Source organism: Excalfactoria chinensis, chromosome 1 (assembly GCF_039878825.1).
Source record: "Excalfactoria chinensis isolate bCotChi1 chromosome 1, bCotChi1.hap2, whole genome shotgun sequence".
Classification (NCBI taxonomy): Eukaryota; Metazoa; Chordata; class Aves; order Galliformes; family Phasianidae; genus Excalfactoria; species Excalfactoria chinensis.
The window spans coordinates 163,395,691-163,414,595 of NC_092825.1; the positions used below are offsets into that span (position 1 = coordinate 163,395,691).

The following is an 18,905-nucleotide window of genomic DNA, read 5'->3' on the forward strand; positions in this document are numbered from 1 at the left end:
AGTTCTGAAAACTGCAAGTCAGAGCAAACATGTAACACGTTGGTAGAAGAGCGATGTTTAAGTGCTTACTTAGCAGTGGATGAAAGCGTTACTCTCTTTTAGAAAGCTTTTATGATTTCTGAGTAGGAGGCAGAATGCAGAGGTGTACGTTTGATGCAGACTTGTGGGAAATAATCAGGTATCCTGTCAAAGCAGTATTTGAGGATGTTACTTTCTTAATTAAAAGTTTACCTGTTGAGTATATAGACAGAAGTGAAATGCAAAGAAATGAAATATATTCATTTTTCCTTCAGTATGATCACAGAACTGCACTCTGGCATTGACTTCATTGAACTTGTGCTCTGTTTTTTTTTTTACTTTTTCTATTTATAGGAGATAAGGTCTATGTAATATTATTTTATCAGTATATTGGGATGCTTTGCCTGGCAAAATTCTTTTAATGTAGAAGCTTTTAATAGTGGTGGAATGTTGCTGTTATCAACAGATAAGCTTTCAAAGTATAACTGTCTCCTAGGAGATTTTGTTGGTACATCTGTTGGTGAAGGATGAGCTGCCTTTTATGTTCTTTCACGTATCCAGGCTGCCAAAAAGATTAGGGAAGATGTACCCAAAGAGGATATGCTGTCTTGATCTTTTTCTGGAGTCAGTTCTGTTGCAGTGCTGCTAATTCAGCGCTCAGTTTGTGCATTAGGTTCATTGTTGTGGTTTTAGTTCAGGCTGAAATTCTATTAATGTGAATTTTGAGTTGCTGTTCCGTAGGTGCTGAGGAAACAGAAACATTACAGTGTAATTTCTAATGTCTCAGGTTCTTAGTAGGCCAGGTTCTCACTGAAAGCAGTGGCTGTTCACTACTGCAAGAACATGATGTCTCTTTAGGCTGCTTAGACACTTTCCCTTATGTGCCTAATCTCTCCTTTTTGTGTATACTTCTAAATTTGCGACAAGTATCAGTGAAATCCAGTGAAGTATGATGAGCATGCAGTGCTTGTTTTAAAAAGCAATTTTAAAATGTTTCCCTTTGTTTCCCTTTGTTTTATTGATGAGAAAATACTGTGTCATTAAATCTTGAAATCATATTATTCCATTTTTTATGCTGGTTTACTTTCCTAAATAATAGCTTGTAAGGTATTCATTTCTCTACTCATTAGCTAGTATACAATATAAAGTCTTAAGAATAAATAGGAACAAAAATGTTTCTAGGGCTGTTTAGGTATGTTTTGGTGAGTGACATCAGATTTCTTTACAGAGAAGAATGGCTGTATTGTTTTCTGTTACTTAGTACGTTCTGTGGTGAACTGTTAAAAATAAAATAGGCATTAATGCAAATTGAATACTGAGTGAATGAGAATGCAGTGTAAAATAAGTTTATATTGAAATGTTATAACATTTAAAATTAAAACTTATGCAGACACTTGACTTAGTTGTATGTATGATTTTTAATTACATAATGGTTACTGCTAAGAAATACCAAAAAATACGCACAGTTCTTGTAGAAATGAGAAGCAAGGAGAAAAAATGTGAAATTAAGTTTTATTTGTGTTTTTTTTTTTTTCTCTCATAGGCTGTAAACATGACCATGCCAGGCAATTCATTTAAATTTTTATTTTTGTAGGAGGAATAAACATGGGGTCACTCGTGAGAAGATTGCTCAGATGTTGGAACGATACGAATATCAAATATCCATCCCTATTGTCATGAATTCAGAGTTGCCTCCTCACAAACACACGCAGAGGCCACCTGTGCAGCGAAGACATAGGTGGGGAGGCAATACAGACTCATGGAATTCTTACAGTATTTCCAGTAGCTGATAATACAGTTGCAGTCAGTGATAAAAATCCTTTATTCCCCTCTAAAAAAACGTCATCTCCTCCGATAAACCAGTGGATCTTCTGGTTTAAATAGGCTTGGTTCAAGATCATTTCCTTCAGGAGGTTTTTCCTTTAGTGGACTTTGATGTAAATAAAACTGTACATAAATGTTTTTAAAAGCTATATTTATTACAGTTGTAATAAGTTTGTTTTTAGTAAAATATTTGATATGAGGTATAGCATAGTCTTTCTTCCCCAAAAAGGTAAGACACTGATGTTTTCATACAACATATGGAAGGTTTTCTTTAAAGAAGAAGGTCTTGTTAGATATCTTTGAAAACTAAGTCCCAAAAGAAGAGATTATTTATTAATTAATCAATTTTAGTGGTTCTCATTGTCTTTGATGAGACTTTTTATGTTTTTCTTTTAAACGATGATGTCCCGGGTTGTGCTTTTGTTTTAAGTGGTAGATATTGCCAAAAACTACTGGCAAACAGAAGGCATGCATTTTCTGGATCATCTCAGAAGCTCATCCCAGCTGAAGCAGCAGTATTCACCAGCCTCAAACTCCATGACCTCCGTTTTTCAAATTCATTCATTCATTCTGAACAGCAGCCTATAGAATGCGGTGGTGTCTGCACACCATTGATCTTTTTCTGTTTAAAAACCTAAATTCTATCACTGCAGGCAAAATCCATCAAGTCATTCTTTGTCCACTACTTTCATCTAGAAACAAAGCATGTAATTCATTAGGCTGTCAGATCTCATCAGTTGGGATGCATCCATTCAATGCAAATAATGGATATACTTCTGTAAAACCATGTTGTATTCTTACTTTGGCACAGCCAATGTGATCTGTTTAGCACATAACAGCAAAAGAACCAGCATGGAGATAGACTAATTTATTGCTTTTTGTTTGGTTTGTTTTTTGTTGTTGTTGTTTTTTTGGCTTAAAAACTGCTGAATCGCTTGCTTTCTAACTGCTCACTGTTTTAATAAAATATATTTGTCTTCGGTGTTGTTTTAGTAATTCAGTGCAAGTATTTTTTTAAGCTTTCATGCAGATGAGTGTTGTTACTAACCCGTTGGCTGAACCAGCTTTTCTTCGGGTCTGACTGTGCTTGATTTTCTAAAACACTGAATGAGTAGATCTCGAAGAGGAAGGCTTGTGAAGAACATGAGAACCTATAGATCAAACGATTCTTCGTTCTCTTGTTACTATTACAATGCAGTAGTCATCAGAATTTTGAAAATTGTGAAGCCAGCATGACTTTCATTCGGTACTCCTAGACAGTACGACCTAGGGGCTCTAGAAGGTGCTTTACCTTTAAAGTCTGAGTAACTAAACTTGAAAATGCAGGTATGTAATGAAGTAGCTTTCTGTGTTTTTCTTCACAAACTACTGTGCAAATCTACATTTGTACAATTTAACCTATGTCAAGAATGATATTTTTCTAAGGTATTTTATTAACTCTAGGATTAAAGTCAGCAGTTTCACATTTACATAATTGTCCTAATACTTCAAAAAGTAATGAAAGTAATGCATGGATTCTTAATACATTGAACAACTGTGTATACTTCATGCCCCCAGTGGCGCAGTGGTATAAGCTGCTGCCTGCTGCAGTGGAGGGCCCAGGTTTGAATCCCCCCTGTGACGCAAGGGGTAGAAGTGCCGCTTCGCTACACAGGGGGCTCGAAACCTGGGAGTTGGACTCGATGATCTCTAAGGTCCCTTCCAACTCGCACGATACTATGATACTTTAAAAAAAACAACAACAAAGCTCTCCCTTGTTGTGTATTATTCATACCAATTGTGTTACTGTATTTTAATTTCCATGGTCATCTTTTTCCGTGTCTCAAGAGAACTGTGGAAATCATTGTCAATGATCAGCAATGCTTTCGTTATCTGGAACTTTTTACATTTCACTATAAAAGTGCACTTCAAATTAGAGGGAGAGGGATTTATTTTTGAGAGTGAGACACATTTAATTTACTCACGTGTTCTGTAGTACCTTAAACCATAACAAGGGGACGAGGTAATGTACTGTTCACAGAGCGTGCTAAGGTATTGCCAAAAGGTGGTTATTATTGGAATTGGACGTCGTATCTTTTGGTGCTGTCACCTTCTGTTTGCAAAGGAAATGGGCTTTTTTTTTGAAAGCAATATTTAATTGATACTTAAGTTCTCTCTAACTGAAAGTTTGGATTCAAGTAGACGTGAATTATTACTGCTTTAAAAGGATGGAGCATTTTTGTGTTTTATTGCTTTAATAAGTTGTTGGTGGATGGTGAGTAGTTCTGACATGCAGAGGCGTGTTGGTCAACATAGGTTTGCTATTTGTGAAAGACACACAACGAGAGCAGATTGCTTTGCAACTTGACAAAGAATCAAAAAGTTATTGGAAAGTGCTTGATCTGTAGTGATGTATTCCAAGGTAAGTACAGCGACACAACAGGTACAAACAGCTTTGTTGTTTCACAGTATATTCATGTTTAGTGAGGGTATTGCATTTGGTTTAAGCTACGGACTAGAAATGTGTGCATCTGAGACAGAAGTTGCTTTCTTGTCTTTGATGGCGTACTAAGATATAAATATGAGAATAAAAATGAAAGAGGACATGAAATACACGTGTTGCAGGTGTTGGATTTCTCTTGCTCACTCACAAGTGTGCCAAGAAGTACATACAGGAAATATAAGGGCTCTTTTTCAATTAGGAGTCAGTTCCATTGGACTTTAGGTCTAATTATTTTTATTATCCAGCATGGTTTTTATTCAGTGCAGCTATTGGTTTTCCAGACATCGTAGGTGAATTCCTATTGTTATCTTTTGGTTTGATTTCTAGTGAATTGCTAGTTCATAGTATTTGATGAAATAATAGCAACAGAGTAGTAGGTAGAATGTTAGTGTAGCTAATGCAGGTTCTAAGTATCTACTGTATATTTCAAAGTAGTGAAGTGTTTGGTAAATACATTTAAACAGCAGAGTTCAGGTGCTTAGCTGTAGCTTTAAAATCTACTTTCCTAATCATGTTGTTTAAATCGCGCATAAGTGAAACTGCATATTTTGTTAGCAGGTAGCTGATGTGTTGTTATAAAAGGGGGGGGAAGCTCTAGTTTTACAGCTTGACCTGAACTTGATGTCCTGAAGTACTGAGAGCTTTGACAGATGATTTGATGTTACTTTTACATTTACAAAAATATAATAATAAATAGTAAACATTAGACCTAATGTAAGAGCAATTAAAAATAATTATATTTCTATAATTAAAAATAATTATATATATAATTATTTTTTTAATTGCTCCTACATTATGTGTGTATATATATATATGTACATATTTGTATACATATATATATATTTGATGTTATGTGGTGTCCTGTTAAGAATTCTATCTTCTGTTCTGGTAGTCATGTCCCCTTTTGGTTCATTCTGATCTATTTTGCTGTGCTGAATACTTTTTTATGTTCTTATTTTTCCTGTAAAGGTGAAAGCCTGGTTTTTGTCTTTTGTGTTTTGCATTCTACAGAGCTGGTAGCTTTTCTTTATTGCTCTGTAATAGCTAACTGAAGATTGGGCTCTGTCTGACTCATTTTTCTTTGATTGTTTTTCTTGCTGTAGTTTAGACTGTGTCAGTCCTTTCATTCTTTGAGCTGACCAATATCATTCATTTTCAATGAGCTGCAAAAGGAAAAAAAGTTATCGTTTCACATTCATCTATATGGCACCTGTCATTAGAACTTCTGCCTCTTCCCAGCAATCAAGTTAGTTGGAAGAAATTCCTTCCCTCTCTGCTGGTACATCGTGGGATGTCTGTTGAGAATTGAGGGGTTTCCATACAAAAGAAAAGAGACCTGTATTACAACACCTGGTAAGAAGCAATGAGACAACATAGTGTTGGAATGTAGTTCATACAATTGAAATCAAATGTTCAATTTAGAAGTGTTCAGATATTTTGTATAGGTCAGATATGTGGGAACACTTCTCAGTATTTCTTCAGTGACATTTTACATTATTTTTTTTTTTCACCATTATTTCATTATTTTATCTAATCATCTTTCCAAAACAAAAGCAAGGGCTGGATGGTATTGCTGAAACACCATAACTTTTGTTAGATTAAAGCTCTGCATTATTTCCTAGATGAGAATCTGCTGATATATCAATTTAGGGTTTATATTTTTCTCTACGAAAGCTAATCGGCTTGGATAGCTGTAAATCAGCTTACTTTCAGTTCACAGAAAAATATGTGGACAGCATAGCTGGCCTTTAAGGTATGTGGAAGATAAAGCAATACATAAAAGTTTATCAGGGCCGGATCATTTCCGTTCTTATTTCTGTGGTAACAGAAAAGCAGCCAGTGATGTCCTCGGCTTTAGGTAGGCTGTGACAGATAGATCAGGAATACCAAAAGCATTGAGAAGTATGGCATCTGGAACGAGTCTTGCATTTCCTTTTAGATGATAGTGCTGTTTCCCCTTTGAGAGTTGCTCCTTCCTTTCTTAGGTCAGCGATCCTTGACCTTGTAATATGTACCTTACTGTTTCATAGTGCTGTAACTGCTGTGTTCTGCCAAGTCAGGATGTACTGTAACTATGAAGGTAACTTTCTCAGCCCTACTTGCGGCCTTTTTATGGTGTTAAATGTGGGGTTTTTTGCATTTGTGTCACATCTACCCTTTTCTTGAGCACCTCCCGGGATGGTGGGCAGCCTGTTCCAACACCTCACCACTCTAAGAAGAAATTATTTCTCATATCCAACGTGACCCTCCCCTGGAGCAACTCAATGCTGTTACCTCTTATCCTCATAGTGTACCAAACAGCTTTCCCACACCCGGCTTGTACCATGATCTTCTAATGGTTTGTGGATGTGCTTTGGAGTGGATTGGGTTATATTCCTTCTCCCCCAGTGAGCTTTTTTCCTTGCATTTTCACTCTGCTTGTGAGATGAATACATTGCTTTCCAAGATTCATGAGAAGTGAAGCGTAGACATTGGATCTGAAGCCAGACAGGCATGTAGAATTTGAGTTTCATTTGCAGACAGCAGATTAAACTGTTTCATACATACTCCAAATGCTCAGTGAGGTGTACCTGAGAAAATTACAGAACTTCTTTCACTTTATGAAACTTCCAGTTACAGGACCATGCTTACAGCTATGTAGCATTGTGTATGGGAATAAAGTAGCATTCTACATGTGTGTGTATATAAAAAAACACAGCTGGAGCGTTGGGTTCCATTCTGTATTTCTGTTTGGTTCCAGCAGTCTAGACTGAGTTCCTGTTTCTAATTATGAATGCTGAAGTCACATTCATTGTGCTGTCTTTTTGTTGTTATTGTTGCCCTGGATCTTGAGGAAAGGCTTTGTGGGTAGCTGACTATGGTGTAGCTGCTCTGTAGGGTAGTGAGATGTAATGAGATTAAATGAGTTCATCTTTCAACTGTTGATTTTGTGATGTTCGTGTTGAGTGTGTGAAGCTTTGAGAGCCTTGCTATGAATAAGATGTGACGCAGGAATGAATAGAACACAGGGTCACCAGAGTGCTTTGGACCCGGAGCATGGTGCACAAGAAGAGCCTGGAGGAATGGGGTTGTTCAGACTGAACAAGAGAGTACTGGGGCCAAAGCAGCTTAGTGTGGGCTTCAGCTTCCTAATGGGAGGCTGTGAATATGGAGCCAGGCTCATACTGGATGAGAAGTAATGGATAGAAGTTGCAGCATGGGAAGTTCTTAAGATCTTAAGGGAACATTAAAAATATGTATATAATAAAATAAGTTGGTGCAGGTTTTTATGAGTGCATTTATTTCATTGCTAGCAAAAATGCAGAGCTAATAGTGGTAATTATGTTGAAAAAGAGTGATTTGTTGCTGATGGTTTGCTCTATCAAGTAGTATTATCACGTTCTTGGTATCTGTTGTGAGGCGTTACTTTTGGAGCGCTGTAGGTATGAGCTTCCATCTCTGTAGTTTTCAGTTTCTGTCCAAGGACAGACTTCTCTCGATGCTCCTCAGCTCAAACTGATGCTGATTCCAGAACTGGTAGATATTTAATTACCTACAGTTTTGTTGATTGAGGCTCTTTTGAATACAGCTAAAACCTGTTTTCCTGCACTGGAAGATCCGAGCAGAAAGCATCTTGTTACGTACCTCCAAGGAGTCCGTTCTGCTCTCATTGCACTTCTTTTGCTTCCTTATTATTAAGGGGAATGGTTTTAAACTGAGACAGGGGAGGTTTAGGTTAGAGATTAAGAGGAAGTTTTTCACACAGAGGGTGGTGACGCACTGGAACAGGTTGCCCAAGGAGGTTGCGGATGCCCCATAATAGTTGGTTTTATTTATGTACTTCAAGTAGATGTGCACACGATGAGGCTATTTTTCAGAAATCAGGATCTGGAAAGTCTGTCTTACTGTGGACCGCACTGCAAGGTGGTACTGCAGGCTCTCTCAGCACCTCAGCAAATCCACCTTTTCCATGCAGATGGACTTTGCCTGAGTACGTGCCTGAACTGCAGCAAACTGTAAGGGAGGGGAGCTGTGGAACGAATTGGGATGTGGCTCTCAGAATTTAATCTCTGAATGCAAATCTTTCTTCTAAAATCAAGGGTACGCTCCTGTGCAGGACTGCCTTGTATTTTCAAATGTGTTAGTTTATATGTGAGTTACACTGAAAGGTGTGTTTGTTGCAGCAACATTGTTCTTCATTTGGAGTGGAAAAGCCTGAAACTTTTAAGGTAACTGTTGTGTTTTTCAATAGCTGTGAATTGCATTTGCAGCAGACAACATTTGGTTGGGTACAGTCTTCATCCGCGTGCTTCAGCTGATGGTTTCCAGCCTGGGTTACCAACTTTAGGATGTGGTGAGTGAAATGTGCCCCACTGTTGCTGACGGTGTTTATGATTTAGTCAGAACTAATTGCTTTGTATCCAGATATGTGTATTTAGTGATAGTTTGTTCAAAAACGTTACACAAACAATTGCTTGTTGTCAGGGAAAGAGGGATTTTTCCATCCTGTTTTAGGAAGTGTTCTTAAAAGCCTCGTATAAAAATGTCTTCATGTCAATAGCAAATTAGGGAGGAGTGCTGCACAGCAGATTGCCCCGAACTTCAACTAGAACATGTTTGACTGCAGTGTCTTCAAATAGTGTATTTGTTGTCTAGCCTGGATTCGTTTTGAACAAGTTGTCTTCATGGTTAAGCTGTTATCAAACAAGTAATAAAACTTATGTTAGAAACGATATCAGACTTGAAAACATGGTTCATGTTGTATTTCCTGTGGGTAGTGTTGGCAGCTGCATCCATATGGAATTTTCCCAAAGGGAGCTTAAATGGAAATTGATTATTTGAGCCTTCATAAATAAGAAGAGTGATAATTCTCTCTTGTTTTCTGTTCTGGTTGGTATTTGGAGATGTGTCTGGTGAGATACTTGTGGCACCTGAATGATGTTGAGGGTGGCTTCTGAGCTGTTTCACTTGATCAAGAAGTAGGTATTTGATACTGGGCAGAAATGCACTCAGTGTGTATGTGTGCACGTGTGTGTATCCATCAGTGTATTCAGGGTGGACTTCCTGTGTGTTGTTCAACGCATTCATGAACGCTTGTTCAACGCATGATGAAAGAGCCAGAAGAGGAGAAGGAAAAGAGCTCTTTCAGTCAGAAGACAGACACAGCTTTCATCAAGTGGGCAGGAAAGCAATCAGTGGGCTCACCCCACCCACAATGGTGGATTGAATGGACCATCATACGAAAGCTGAATTGCTGTGACTAGCACCTAAGGCAGGTGGAGTTTTTGATGGGTTTCAGTTGGTTGTTGTTTGTTTCTTTTTACGTTTTACTTCACAGTGAAGTAGTAAAGTTGCACATATATTTGATTAAATGAACAGCTTCTAAAGACATGCTGTGATCAAACCTGTTGTGTGCTGGTCTCTATGCTCTCCTTGGATCAGTGTCTCCTGTGTCTGGACCAGGGGTGTGATGGCTGGTTGTACAGTAGATGGAACAATATAAACAGCAGTTCTGTCGAGTGGTCAAAACTGGAGTAACTCTTTGAGCACTGTGATAGAATAGCGTATTTCATGAGGGTGTATGTTCAGTTCTCATTGCTGTTGCAAAATGAAGAACAATAGAACCATAGCTTGGAAGGGACCTTAAAGGCCATCTAGTTCCAACCCCCTGCCATGCACAGGATCACTTGAGATTGAACCCATTTAGTAGGATTGTTACTGGTTTGGGTTAGGTAGCACTGATGTACAGCACTGCAAAGTGTAAGCATTTCTTATGAATCGTATATGGTGAATTTCTATCCCAACTTTCTGCTGCTGACAGGAGTTACGTTGCTCCCACCGCTTCCTTTCTCTCAGTTACACACAGATCTTTCTTCTTGTTTTGGTGTCTTGAATTGGCTCAACAGCTACAAAAATATATGGTTTTTGCTTGCTTTTCCATTTTGGTTTAAGCAACTGAACCCACCTATGAAGGACTGCTGGAGAACCAGCAAGTGATGGGTACTGGAACTGCTAATTTGGATGCTCAGCGTCTGATGAAATGTCACCTTTTGGAAAGCCCTGTGTTGCTGAGCAGTTGTTTGGGTTTTTTTTTAGATTAACAGGCTCAAATTTACTTTGCATGTGGTTTTCCCTATTGCTTAATCGCCTTATACCAGAGTTCCATTTGGTTTTGAGTAACTGCATCTTCAGCATTTAAGAATGAAAGGCAAAATATGAAACAGGAGAGGCTGGCGCTGTGGTTTTTGTTGTTGTTATTCCAAGGTTATCACCACCATTTCTGCGTGCTGCTGCAGTCAGGTTAGGTCATGAAGCAGAATGTTTTTGTTCAGCCATGTCCATGGACTTAACAGGAAGGGAAGGCAAACCGTATCCCAGCAATTACCTCTTTATGTAAGCATCTCTAGTAGAGCTCTCATTGAAAGCCCACTCCTTATGGAGGCTTTAGAAATTAATGGTGATTTTCTCAAAGGCTGTGTAGCTCGTTGCTAAATGTCGTACAGAATCACTTTTTAAATGTATCAGTTCCTCTGTGTTTCCATTACAGTAACTACTGTATAGACATGTTTTGACATCAAGGAGACATCAGTTTAAATGTAGAGCTGAAGTTCGTTAAAATAAACTTTCATTAAAATAACTGGCTTCTTTTTTCCCCTCTTTTTCTCATTTTCCAGTTTTTCTTTTTAACAAGTTCCCACCTTCCATAGGTTTTCTTTGCTTGTTCTGCCTCAGCTGTGATGAAAATGCTGGTTTCTGCAGTGAGGGCTCTGAGCGCTGCCTCTAAGGTGCTGTTTTGAGCATTGGGTTAAACCTTGAGGTCACGTGTAACAGAGTTATGGGAAAAACCTTTTGACATTGCCGAAGTGGCAGGCTGAGAAATATCCAAGTATCGTTATAGAACGTGAATTCCTGTTCCAACACAAATACTATTACATTGCTAAGGCCTTAATTACTAAACGGTTGTGTCTCTTTAAAATGCACAATACGTGGCAAAATGTAAATGACAACTGAACCTGCAGTGTTTTTCTTCCCACTTGAGTGTTTTGTGTGCTCTAAAACAACTTGCTAGCAATTGCCCCTGTTAAGGAAGAAGTCCATCTCCATGCTGGTTCTCAGGCTTTCTCTGTGTGCTCTGTGGTTTTATGAGTGGGGGAAAACTCTTCCAAAAAGCACATAATTGGGCTAAAAGAGGAGGAACTGGGTTAAAATGTAAGACAATTAGCAGACAATTCACTTTACTAAATGAAAAACAACAACCATAATGTGATATTGGATATACCCCACACAGGAAATCTCAGCTGTGGCATCCCAGTGCATGACAGTGTTTGTTGGAGGCAGTGTTTTTTGTTAGGACTGAAGAAGTGGGAAGAATAATGCAATGAATTATTCTGCCCTCAGTCGTCCATCACATCCCTTTTCATTTTAGTCCTTTCTGGAGCTAAACCCAAACCCTTAGAAAACTGAGTTCACTGAGCTGATCTAAAATCTCTCTTCCAAGGTGGAGAACTGGTGCGGCTGTATTTAATGTGAACTGGTGGTTCTTACTATTAGATTATACTTCCAGGCACACAAAATCATCCATCTGGACCAATGTTTGCTACCATCTTTATTATGACGTGCAGCAGTTCCAGTGCAATAACAGCTGCTGGCTTCTGTGGGTTATCCTGTGTTCTTTCCATGTTATTTGGTGGTTGTGTTTCTGCAGTTCTTGCGTTCTAAAGTGAATCCTCTCCAGTACGTTTTTGCTTCTTTGAATCTGAATTAATGGTGTGGAGCTTATTGCAGTGATGAGGCTGGAGGAGTCTGTTCCTTTGCTGCTGGATTTCAGCCCTCCCGTGCTGGTGCTGACACTGGCAATCTGCTGGTCATTTCAGCAGAGCTGTCAATGACGGCACAAAGATCAAATGGCAGATTCTCCATGGAACTGGCGCTCACATCTGCTGTTTTATTTCCGTGCTCCATTCAAAGCAAGCTCAAATTGAATGCTCTTTTGTACCCTGTTTGGGAGGGACGTCATTGCTTTGAAAACCTCAGAGAACTTCCTCCTCTAAAAACGCTTCCTAAAGCTCCTTTTCAGAAGGAGGAATGTTAGTGTCAGGATTTAAGGCATGTTCTGCAATAAGTCTGCAGTTCAGACAAACCTGGGTTACACCTAATAAACAAAACCCTCTTTAATTACTGTTGTAGGCATCTTACTTTTCTGCAGTCCCATTCAATAGCCAAAGGGAATCTAGTCAGTCCTAAAACTACTTCTCTTTTTCTTCCAAGAGACCTGTGCCTCTTTGGGGTGAGGGGAAGTGTGTTTGAGTGTAGGGAGGGCACTGTGAGCAGAATGCTGTTCATCTTGGAATATTGTCCAAGTGCAATTCATCTTGGCTAATACGCAGTACAGGTACCTGCACTTAAAGTACAGCACCCTCTCCTGAAAAGTATCCCCATTTGTGCAAGAGGAAGTCAGATATCATTACTGAGAGGAGCACCATGTAGACTTAAATACCAGCATTAGGAGGAAATCTGTTTTCCTAGGGGGATGCTTCCAGATCTGGGTGCCATTTCAGGGCAATTAGATGTGTGTGCTTTCCCACAAGGTCTTCTCTGTGATCCACAGCACTCAATGCAGCCATGTGAAGGCACTGGGGCTTTAGTAATGCTGTGTCTGTGGTGTGGCCTGGAGGGTTTTTCTTACTTGCGTTCATTTCAGGGTTAACTAACACAATCTCAGAGAAGTCATATCTAGGGCTGCAATCTATTGAATTTGTTGAGAAATGCAGGCAAAATTCACTTTAAATCACTGCCTACAGCTGGGCTACTTTGTCTGTAGTGTATTGTTTTGTTGCAAATAGAATGTGAAATATTCTCTTCTCCAAACGTGTGCCCACTCATAACACACTGAGCAGCATCAGAGTGTTGCTGTAGACCCACGTCTGTGTATTATTCAGACTTTTGGTTGGTACCGTCTTCAGTTCTAAGTGTAGTCTATAGAATCCCTATGGATGACATTTCCTTACTTGGTACCCCTCTGCTCAGTGTGATGTTTCAGGAATCTCAGAATAGCAGAAGACATCCAGAAATGGGATTTCAGTGATTTTTTTTTGGTACTTTTAGTAAAACTAAGTTAATGAGACTGCGACTGTATTTATTTATATGTCAGACGTTCAAGACTGTTCTGAGCTGTAAGGTCTACACTTGTGTTTAATCAATAGAAGCTCTTATCTGAGGTTCTGTCACTTTTAAAAAGCAGATGGTCTGTGTTTGACCATCGTTAATGGTAAATACGCTTCAAGTGGAGCACCACAAGTATGTTCATGCTGTTATATTGTTGTATATATTAGTTTTTAAACTCTTTTTATTGTTATTTTTCCACACAGGGAGAGAATTCTAAAGCAAAACCGCGGGCATCCCTTGGCAAAAGTAAAGCAGAGGAGAAAGCGAAAAAGAAACAAGAGAACGAAGCTGACAGAAATCACAAAGCAGAATGTAGGTGGAGCGGCTCATCTCAGCCCGGACAACCAGGAAACATCTGAAAGTGAAGGTGATGACTCAGAAGAGGAAAACAGAAAGTCCTTGTGTGTGTCTGGGGAAGGTCCTGAGGATCCAGTGGGAGGTTGTGAGGAGCGGCCAAATGGTGATACGGAAAGTGGGACAGAAGCTGTGAGCTCTCCTGTCTTAGAGATCTCAGCTGTACCCAATGGGGTGCTGACACATGAAGTGCCTGTAGAAAGCGACAGCTCACTTCTAACAGATAAGAAACCCCTTTGTACTGGAAGCACGACCGAAAGCGTGTTTGATGGTGAGGAAGTGAATCAAAGGCATAGGGGGGAAAATCTTTGCAAGAGCGGCTGTATCCAAGAGGCAGAATGCAACTCCAACGGTAACAGTCTGCTGTCCAGCACAGAAAGCAAACTTAAAAGTACATGTGAACCTGATGTGGAAGCTGAACAGTTGCATTTAAATGGTGAAGAAAAAGAAGTGTCTCTCTGTCACAATTCCAAAGTGCATTACAAGGTACCTGATAGTAACACAGACAATAAAAGTGCAGTGACACCTGAGGAGAAGAACTGCTCTGATGCCTGGGCTTCTTTTTCAGTTAGTTCGTCTGCTGAGGAATTGCAGCAGGGTTTTGATACACAACTTTCTCCTTCTTGGTCTGAGGATCAGTTTGTAAGTGAGCAAAGACAGAAGAAAGCAAGGAAACCCGAACAGATGTGCACCAACAATTCAAGAGAGCTGAACTGCCCCCAGCCCAGTGAGGGACTGGTAAAGGAAAACCAGCAGGAAATGGTGACTGAGGAGGCAGGTAACATACAGAGCAGTGGCCTGTTGGCATCTCCGCCTGGTGAAAAGCATGTGGGTTCTCTTGTGGAACCCAGGAGCGCCTCCACACTCCGTTCAATGGAAGTAAATGCTTCAGGAAATGATGCTGCACTGGTTGCACCAAAGAAAAAAAGGTACAGAAGAATAGTCAACTTGGCACCCAAGTTTAATCTGCCCAGAGAGATTGCTGGTGGTACGGAGGGAGGGGAGGAAGTCCCACTAAAAGCTGATGGTCCCTCAGAAAGTGTGTTAGAAGTGGAGCAAAAGGGCTTTCTGCACCAGGACCGTGGACTGGGACATGAGCAGAGCCTGGTGTTTCAGGAGTATGCTGCACCGCACAGTGGCCCTCAGGAACCCTATTCCTTGCCCAGCCCCGGTGTGGATTCCCCTTTACGTGCTATTTCGTATTTTCATTTGGGACAGTCTTCTCCAATGCCCAAGTTTTCTTGTAGCGTTTCCACGACAAAGGAGGAGCGAGCTCAAACTCCGAGGCAGCAACAGGCAGTTGGTAACAGAGTAGGTGAGAGTGAACAAACCTCCTCAGACGTCACGAGCAGCCAACCAGATATTTTGTCTTCTGTTAAAGCTGATTCTGAACATGCAGAAGATCTGAGCATCTTGGAAAGGTGTGTTGCAAACGTGCACAAAACAGATGGCACTGAGCCGGCAGAGGCTTCTCCACCTGCATTTAAACAAGACGGGAATGTGAAAGCCAGCTTCCTGAGGCTTCCCCTATCTATAGGATTTGCTTTTCAACTCGTGCAGCTCTTTGGTTCTCCAGGTCTTCCACTGGGTAATGCTGTGTAAATATATATATATTTGTGTGTGGTTAAATGTTCATTCTTAAAATCATCTGCACTTTCTCTCCAAGGCACTACATTCTCTGTAGTGATGGTGTCTAAGTAACGTCAAATCCAGAGTGTGAAGCTCTTGATGTGAATACATCATTCTCAGAATGGCTTTAATGTGTTGATTACCGAACTAAATGGAAAAGAGGGTACAAAATATCTGCTGCTACATAAAGCCTGCATGTTTGAGTTTCTTTTTTAATTTATTTATTTTAATTTTATCTGGTATATGTTTGTTGCATTTTCTCATAAGCAAAGAAAAAGGAACGAACCCTAATGTGGGTTTACTCATAAACCCCATTATGGGTTAGGTACAACTGAGAAACTTTTCCAGAATCAAATGTAAGTTCCACTTTGCTATCAAACGTACAGGATGCATTTTCAGCCGTTCAGTACTTTCTTTTTAATCACACGTGACTGGGTGTCATAGTGGCACGTTTGCCTTCCGCAGCTCTAGTTGTCTTATGTTTGTACTTTCAGTTTCACACATTGACTTACTTAGAAGCACATCAGTGCTCAGGGGAGTTGTGTGTGGCAACTGTGATTTCCAAACCACTGCCGGCTGGCGGCACAGAGCTGCAGTCAGCAACAAGAGACATGTTTGGGAATCACTGCGACACCCTGTGATGGGAAGAGCCACCCATGTCCCCTGTGTGTAAAGGTCTGCAACGTCCTTGGCCTAAATTTAGCCTATGGGGAAAAAAACCAGTAAGTTGGTTTGGCAAACAAATAGATTTTAAAACACTGAGTTGTTGATCCTGTACACCTGTTTATTTCAATGGAGTTAAATTTGACCGTGTACCCTCATGTAAAAATGTAAAGACGGCTGAAAAGCAGCTTATGTTCTGTCTCTGTGCCCAAACAGGAGTGCCGATTCTTTTTATCACACAAGCTGATGGCAATGCTACCTGCCAGAACGGTGATGGCAGCCCCCTGGCAGCACTGCTGGCCCAAAGAACCTGCAGTGCTGCCTGACCTCAGTTTAGCACCAAATCGTGTGCATACAGGGTTAAGCAGAGCCAGGAACAACTGGGGTTGTGCTCAGCTACTGTAATGTTACTGCACTCTAAGCTTGGCAAGAGCTGATGTCTGTGGTCTTGATTGCCAGCATCAAGGAGGGACTGGAGTTGGCCATGACTTAAAAGAAGTGATCTGCCAGGGGGAAAGCAAACAGAACAGGCATTTCAAAGCACTCGATTGCTGGGTGCAGCAAATGTCATTCTTCTGTGAGTGAGTTTCTGGGTGTTTAGATTGTTTATTTTGGAGAAGGGAAGGCTCTGGGGAGACCTCATTGTGGCCTTCCAGTATTTTGAAGGGAGCATATAAACAGGAGGGGGAACAGCTGTTAGTGAGGGTGGATAGTGACAGGACAAAGGGGGAATGGTTTTAAACTGAGACAGGGGAGGTTTAGGTTAGATATCAGGAGGAATTTGTTCACACAGAGGGTGGTGATGCACTGAACAGGTTGCCCAAGGAGGCTGTGGTTGCCCCATCCCTGGAGGCATTCAAGGCCAGGCTGGATGTGGCTCTGGGCAGCCTGGTCTGGTGGTTGGTGACCCTGCAGGTAGCAGAGGGGTTGAAACTGGATGATCATTGTGGTCCTTTTCAACCCAGGCCATTCTATGATATGATATTCTGTGATATGATATTCTAGATGAGTTTCTTAAAGCAACCTTTAAGAAATATAAAGCCGCCCTGATATCTCTGAGCTCCCACCAGCATGTGGTTGCTGTGGGATTGTTTTCTCCTCAAAAGCATGAATGCTCCATGCAGAATGCTGACCGTGTTCGGATTCAGACACAGTTTTTCTCACAGCTTCAGAAATTCTTGTGCTTTTTGGTGGTGTGTCGATAGGCTGTTGTTTATTGACATACACATAGAATCAGGGAATGCTGCAGGCAGGATTGCCAACCACTCCATCAGGAGGTAGATTCTGTGAGGGATAATTGCAGACAGTTTTAGTTTAATCATTTTGGAGGGGAAAGTTTTGGTAAGTAAATGTTTTTGGATGTTTATAAAATGAGAGATTAAGTTGACTTACTCGCTTGGCTGCTTCTCTTACAAGCACTGAACATATTTTAGACTGCTTTCCTATGAAAGATCTTTTCAGCTCCTTAAGGAGTGAAGAGTTGTTGCATTTAGAGCATTTCAGACAGTGATTTGTTGAATAACACTGCAGAGCTTCCTACAATGAAGCATTTTAAAACTTGGAGTTTGTTACTGGGCTGCATTTTGTGGAACTTATGGGCTGAGAGCTTTCTGTTCTTGTTTGTGCTGTGGTTCAGGGGAGTGTGGGGGAAACGCAAACCTTTGCCTAAGAAAAGAAACCAAAACCAAATCTCTTTCCCCTCCCTTCTGGTGCAATGGCCTTTGATTCTATGTCACTTTTGGCTTTGCTTCTGGCGTATGTAGGAATTAGCTAACATTCTAATGCAGTGATATACTTTAGCCGTGAAGAGATGTGAACACTCAACTGCAAACATATTTTCTTCTGCAGAATCCTTGTTGCCAGATGATTATGTAGTTCCTCTTGACTGGAAAGTTTCAAAGATGATCTATTTACTGTGGAAGACCTCTGTGGAGGTACGAATTTTAGGGGACTTCGGAAGGCTTTCCAATATCCCAGGTGTTACGTTCAGCTCATGAAGCAGGGCTCTACTCTTTGCTAGTAAACTCTCCTTCGTTTTTAATGTCCACAATGAGGAGATGAATGCTTTATGTGCACTTCTGGGTATTTCCAAAACCAGTTCATGCCATGGGAGGATCCAGGTTTTGGAAGCTCAGCTTCAGAAGTACATACAAAGTAGCTGTGGGAGATTAAAAAAAGACTGTAAGATTTCCTTGATCCTTCTGACCTGGCGCGTGTTCACTAAATACAGCACACTGTATCCAATGTCTTCCTCCTCATGGTTTTCTCCCATCATCTGAGCAAGTGCCACCCTCTGCAAACAGCAGCAACTTTATGGCTACTCCCGCCACGAGCAAAGAGGTCACAGAGTGACTGATGGCAGCTCAACTTTCCTTGTCTAATTAGAACTCGTGACTTACAAATTACTCTTGTGCTACTTCCCACTGCTGCTTTGTAAAGGTTTGGTGTCACTTGAGGAGCGGTGCACTGCCTGCTAGTGGAAATGAGGAAAATCCTGTAGGTACAATGACTCAGTAACTCTAAAATAGGACGTAGACTTTGTTCTCTCCCAGAATAGCAAAATCTCTTGTCACAAACTCTCTCTTTTTCTCTATACTGTCGTTATGTATTTTAGGAGAAGCAGAAAGCAAATGGGTTGTGGAGTGGAAGTGCCTTGGCTGGTGAGTGTGTTTTGTGATACAAAACTAGCATAAACATCTTTGTAGAGAACATAGTTAATATTGAAGAATGCCAAGGATTTTCAGCACAGAAATCCAGTTATTGGTTGTTTTGTTCCTTTATTTCTGTATTA

The 18,905-nt window shown here is 40.4% G+C and overlaps 1 protein-coding gene across 8 annotated transcripts in view; it reads left to right on the plus strand.

Moving 5' to 3' along the window:
- N4BP2L2 (NEDD4 binding protein 2 like 2) overlaps positions 1–18,905 on the plus strand; it is a 40,028-nt gene that overhangs the window by 17,594 nt on the left and 3,529 nt on the right. For 3 of the 8 annotated variants that reach the window (XR_011906276.1, XR_011906277.1, XM_072361591.1), the window contains exons 6-9: positions 1,613–1,756; positions 13,672–15,410; positions 17,963–18,048; positions 18,729–18,774. Coding sequence is in view for 3 of the 8 variants with exons in the window: in XM_072361591.1 (XP_072217692.1) it covers positions 1,613–1,756; positions 13,672–15,410; positions 17,963–18,048; positions 18,729–18,774 (2,015 nt within the window). In the remaining 5 variants the exon portion in view is untranslated. Of the gene's footprint in view, positions 1–1,612; positions 3,389–13,671; positions 15,411–17,962; positions 18,049–18,728; positions 18,775–18,905 lie in introns of those variants that run through there. The other 5 variants (XR_011906279.1, XM_072361592.1, XR_011906278.1 and 2 more) reach the window with 4 other exon arrangements.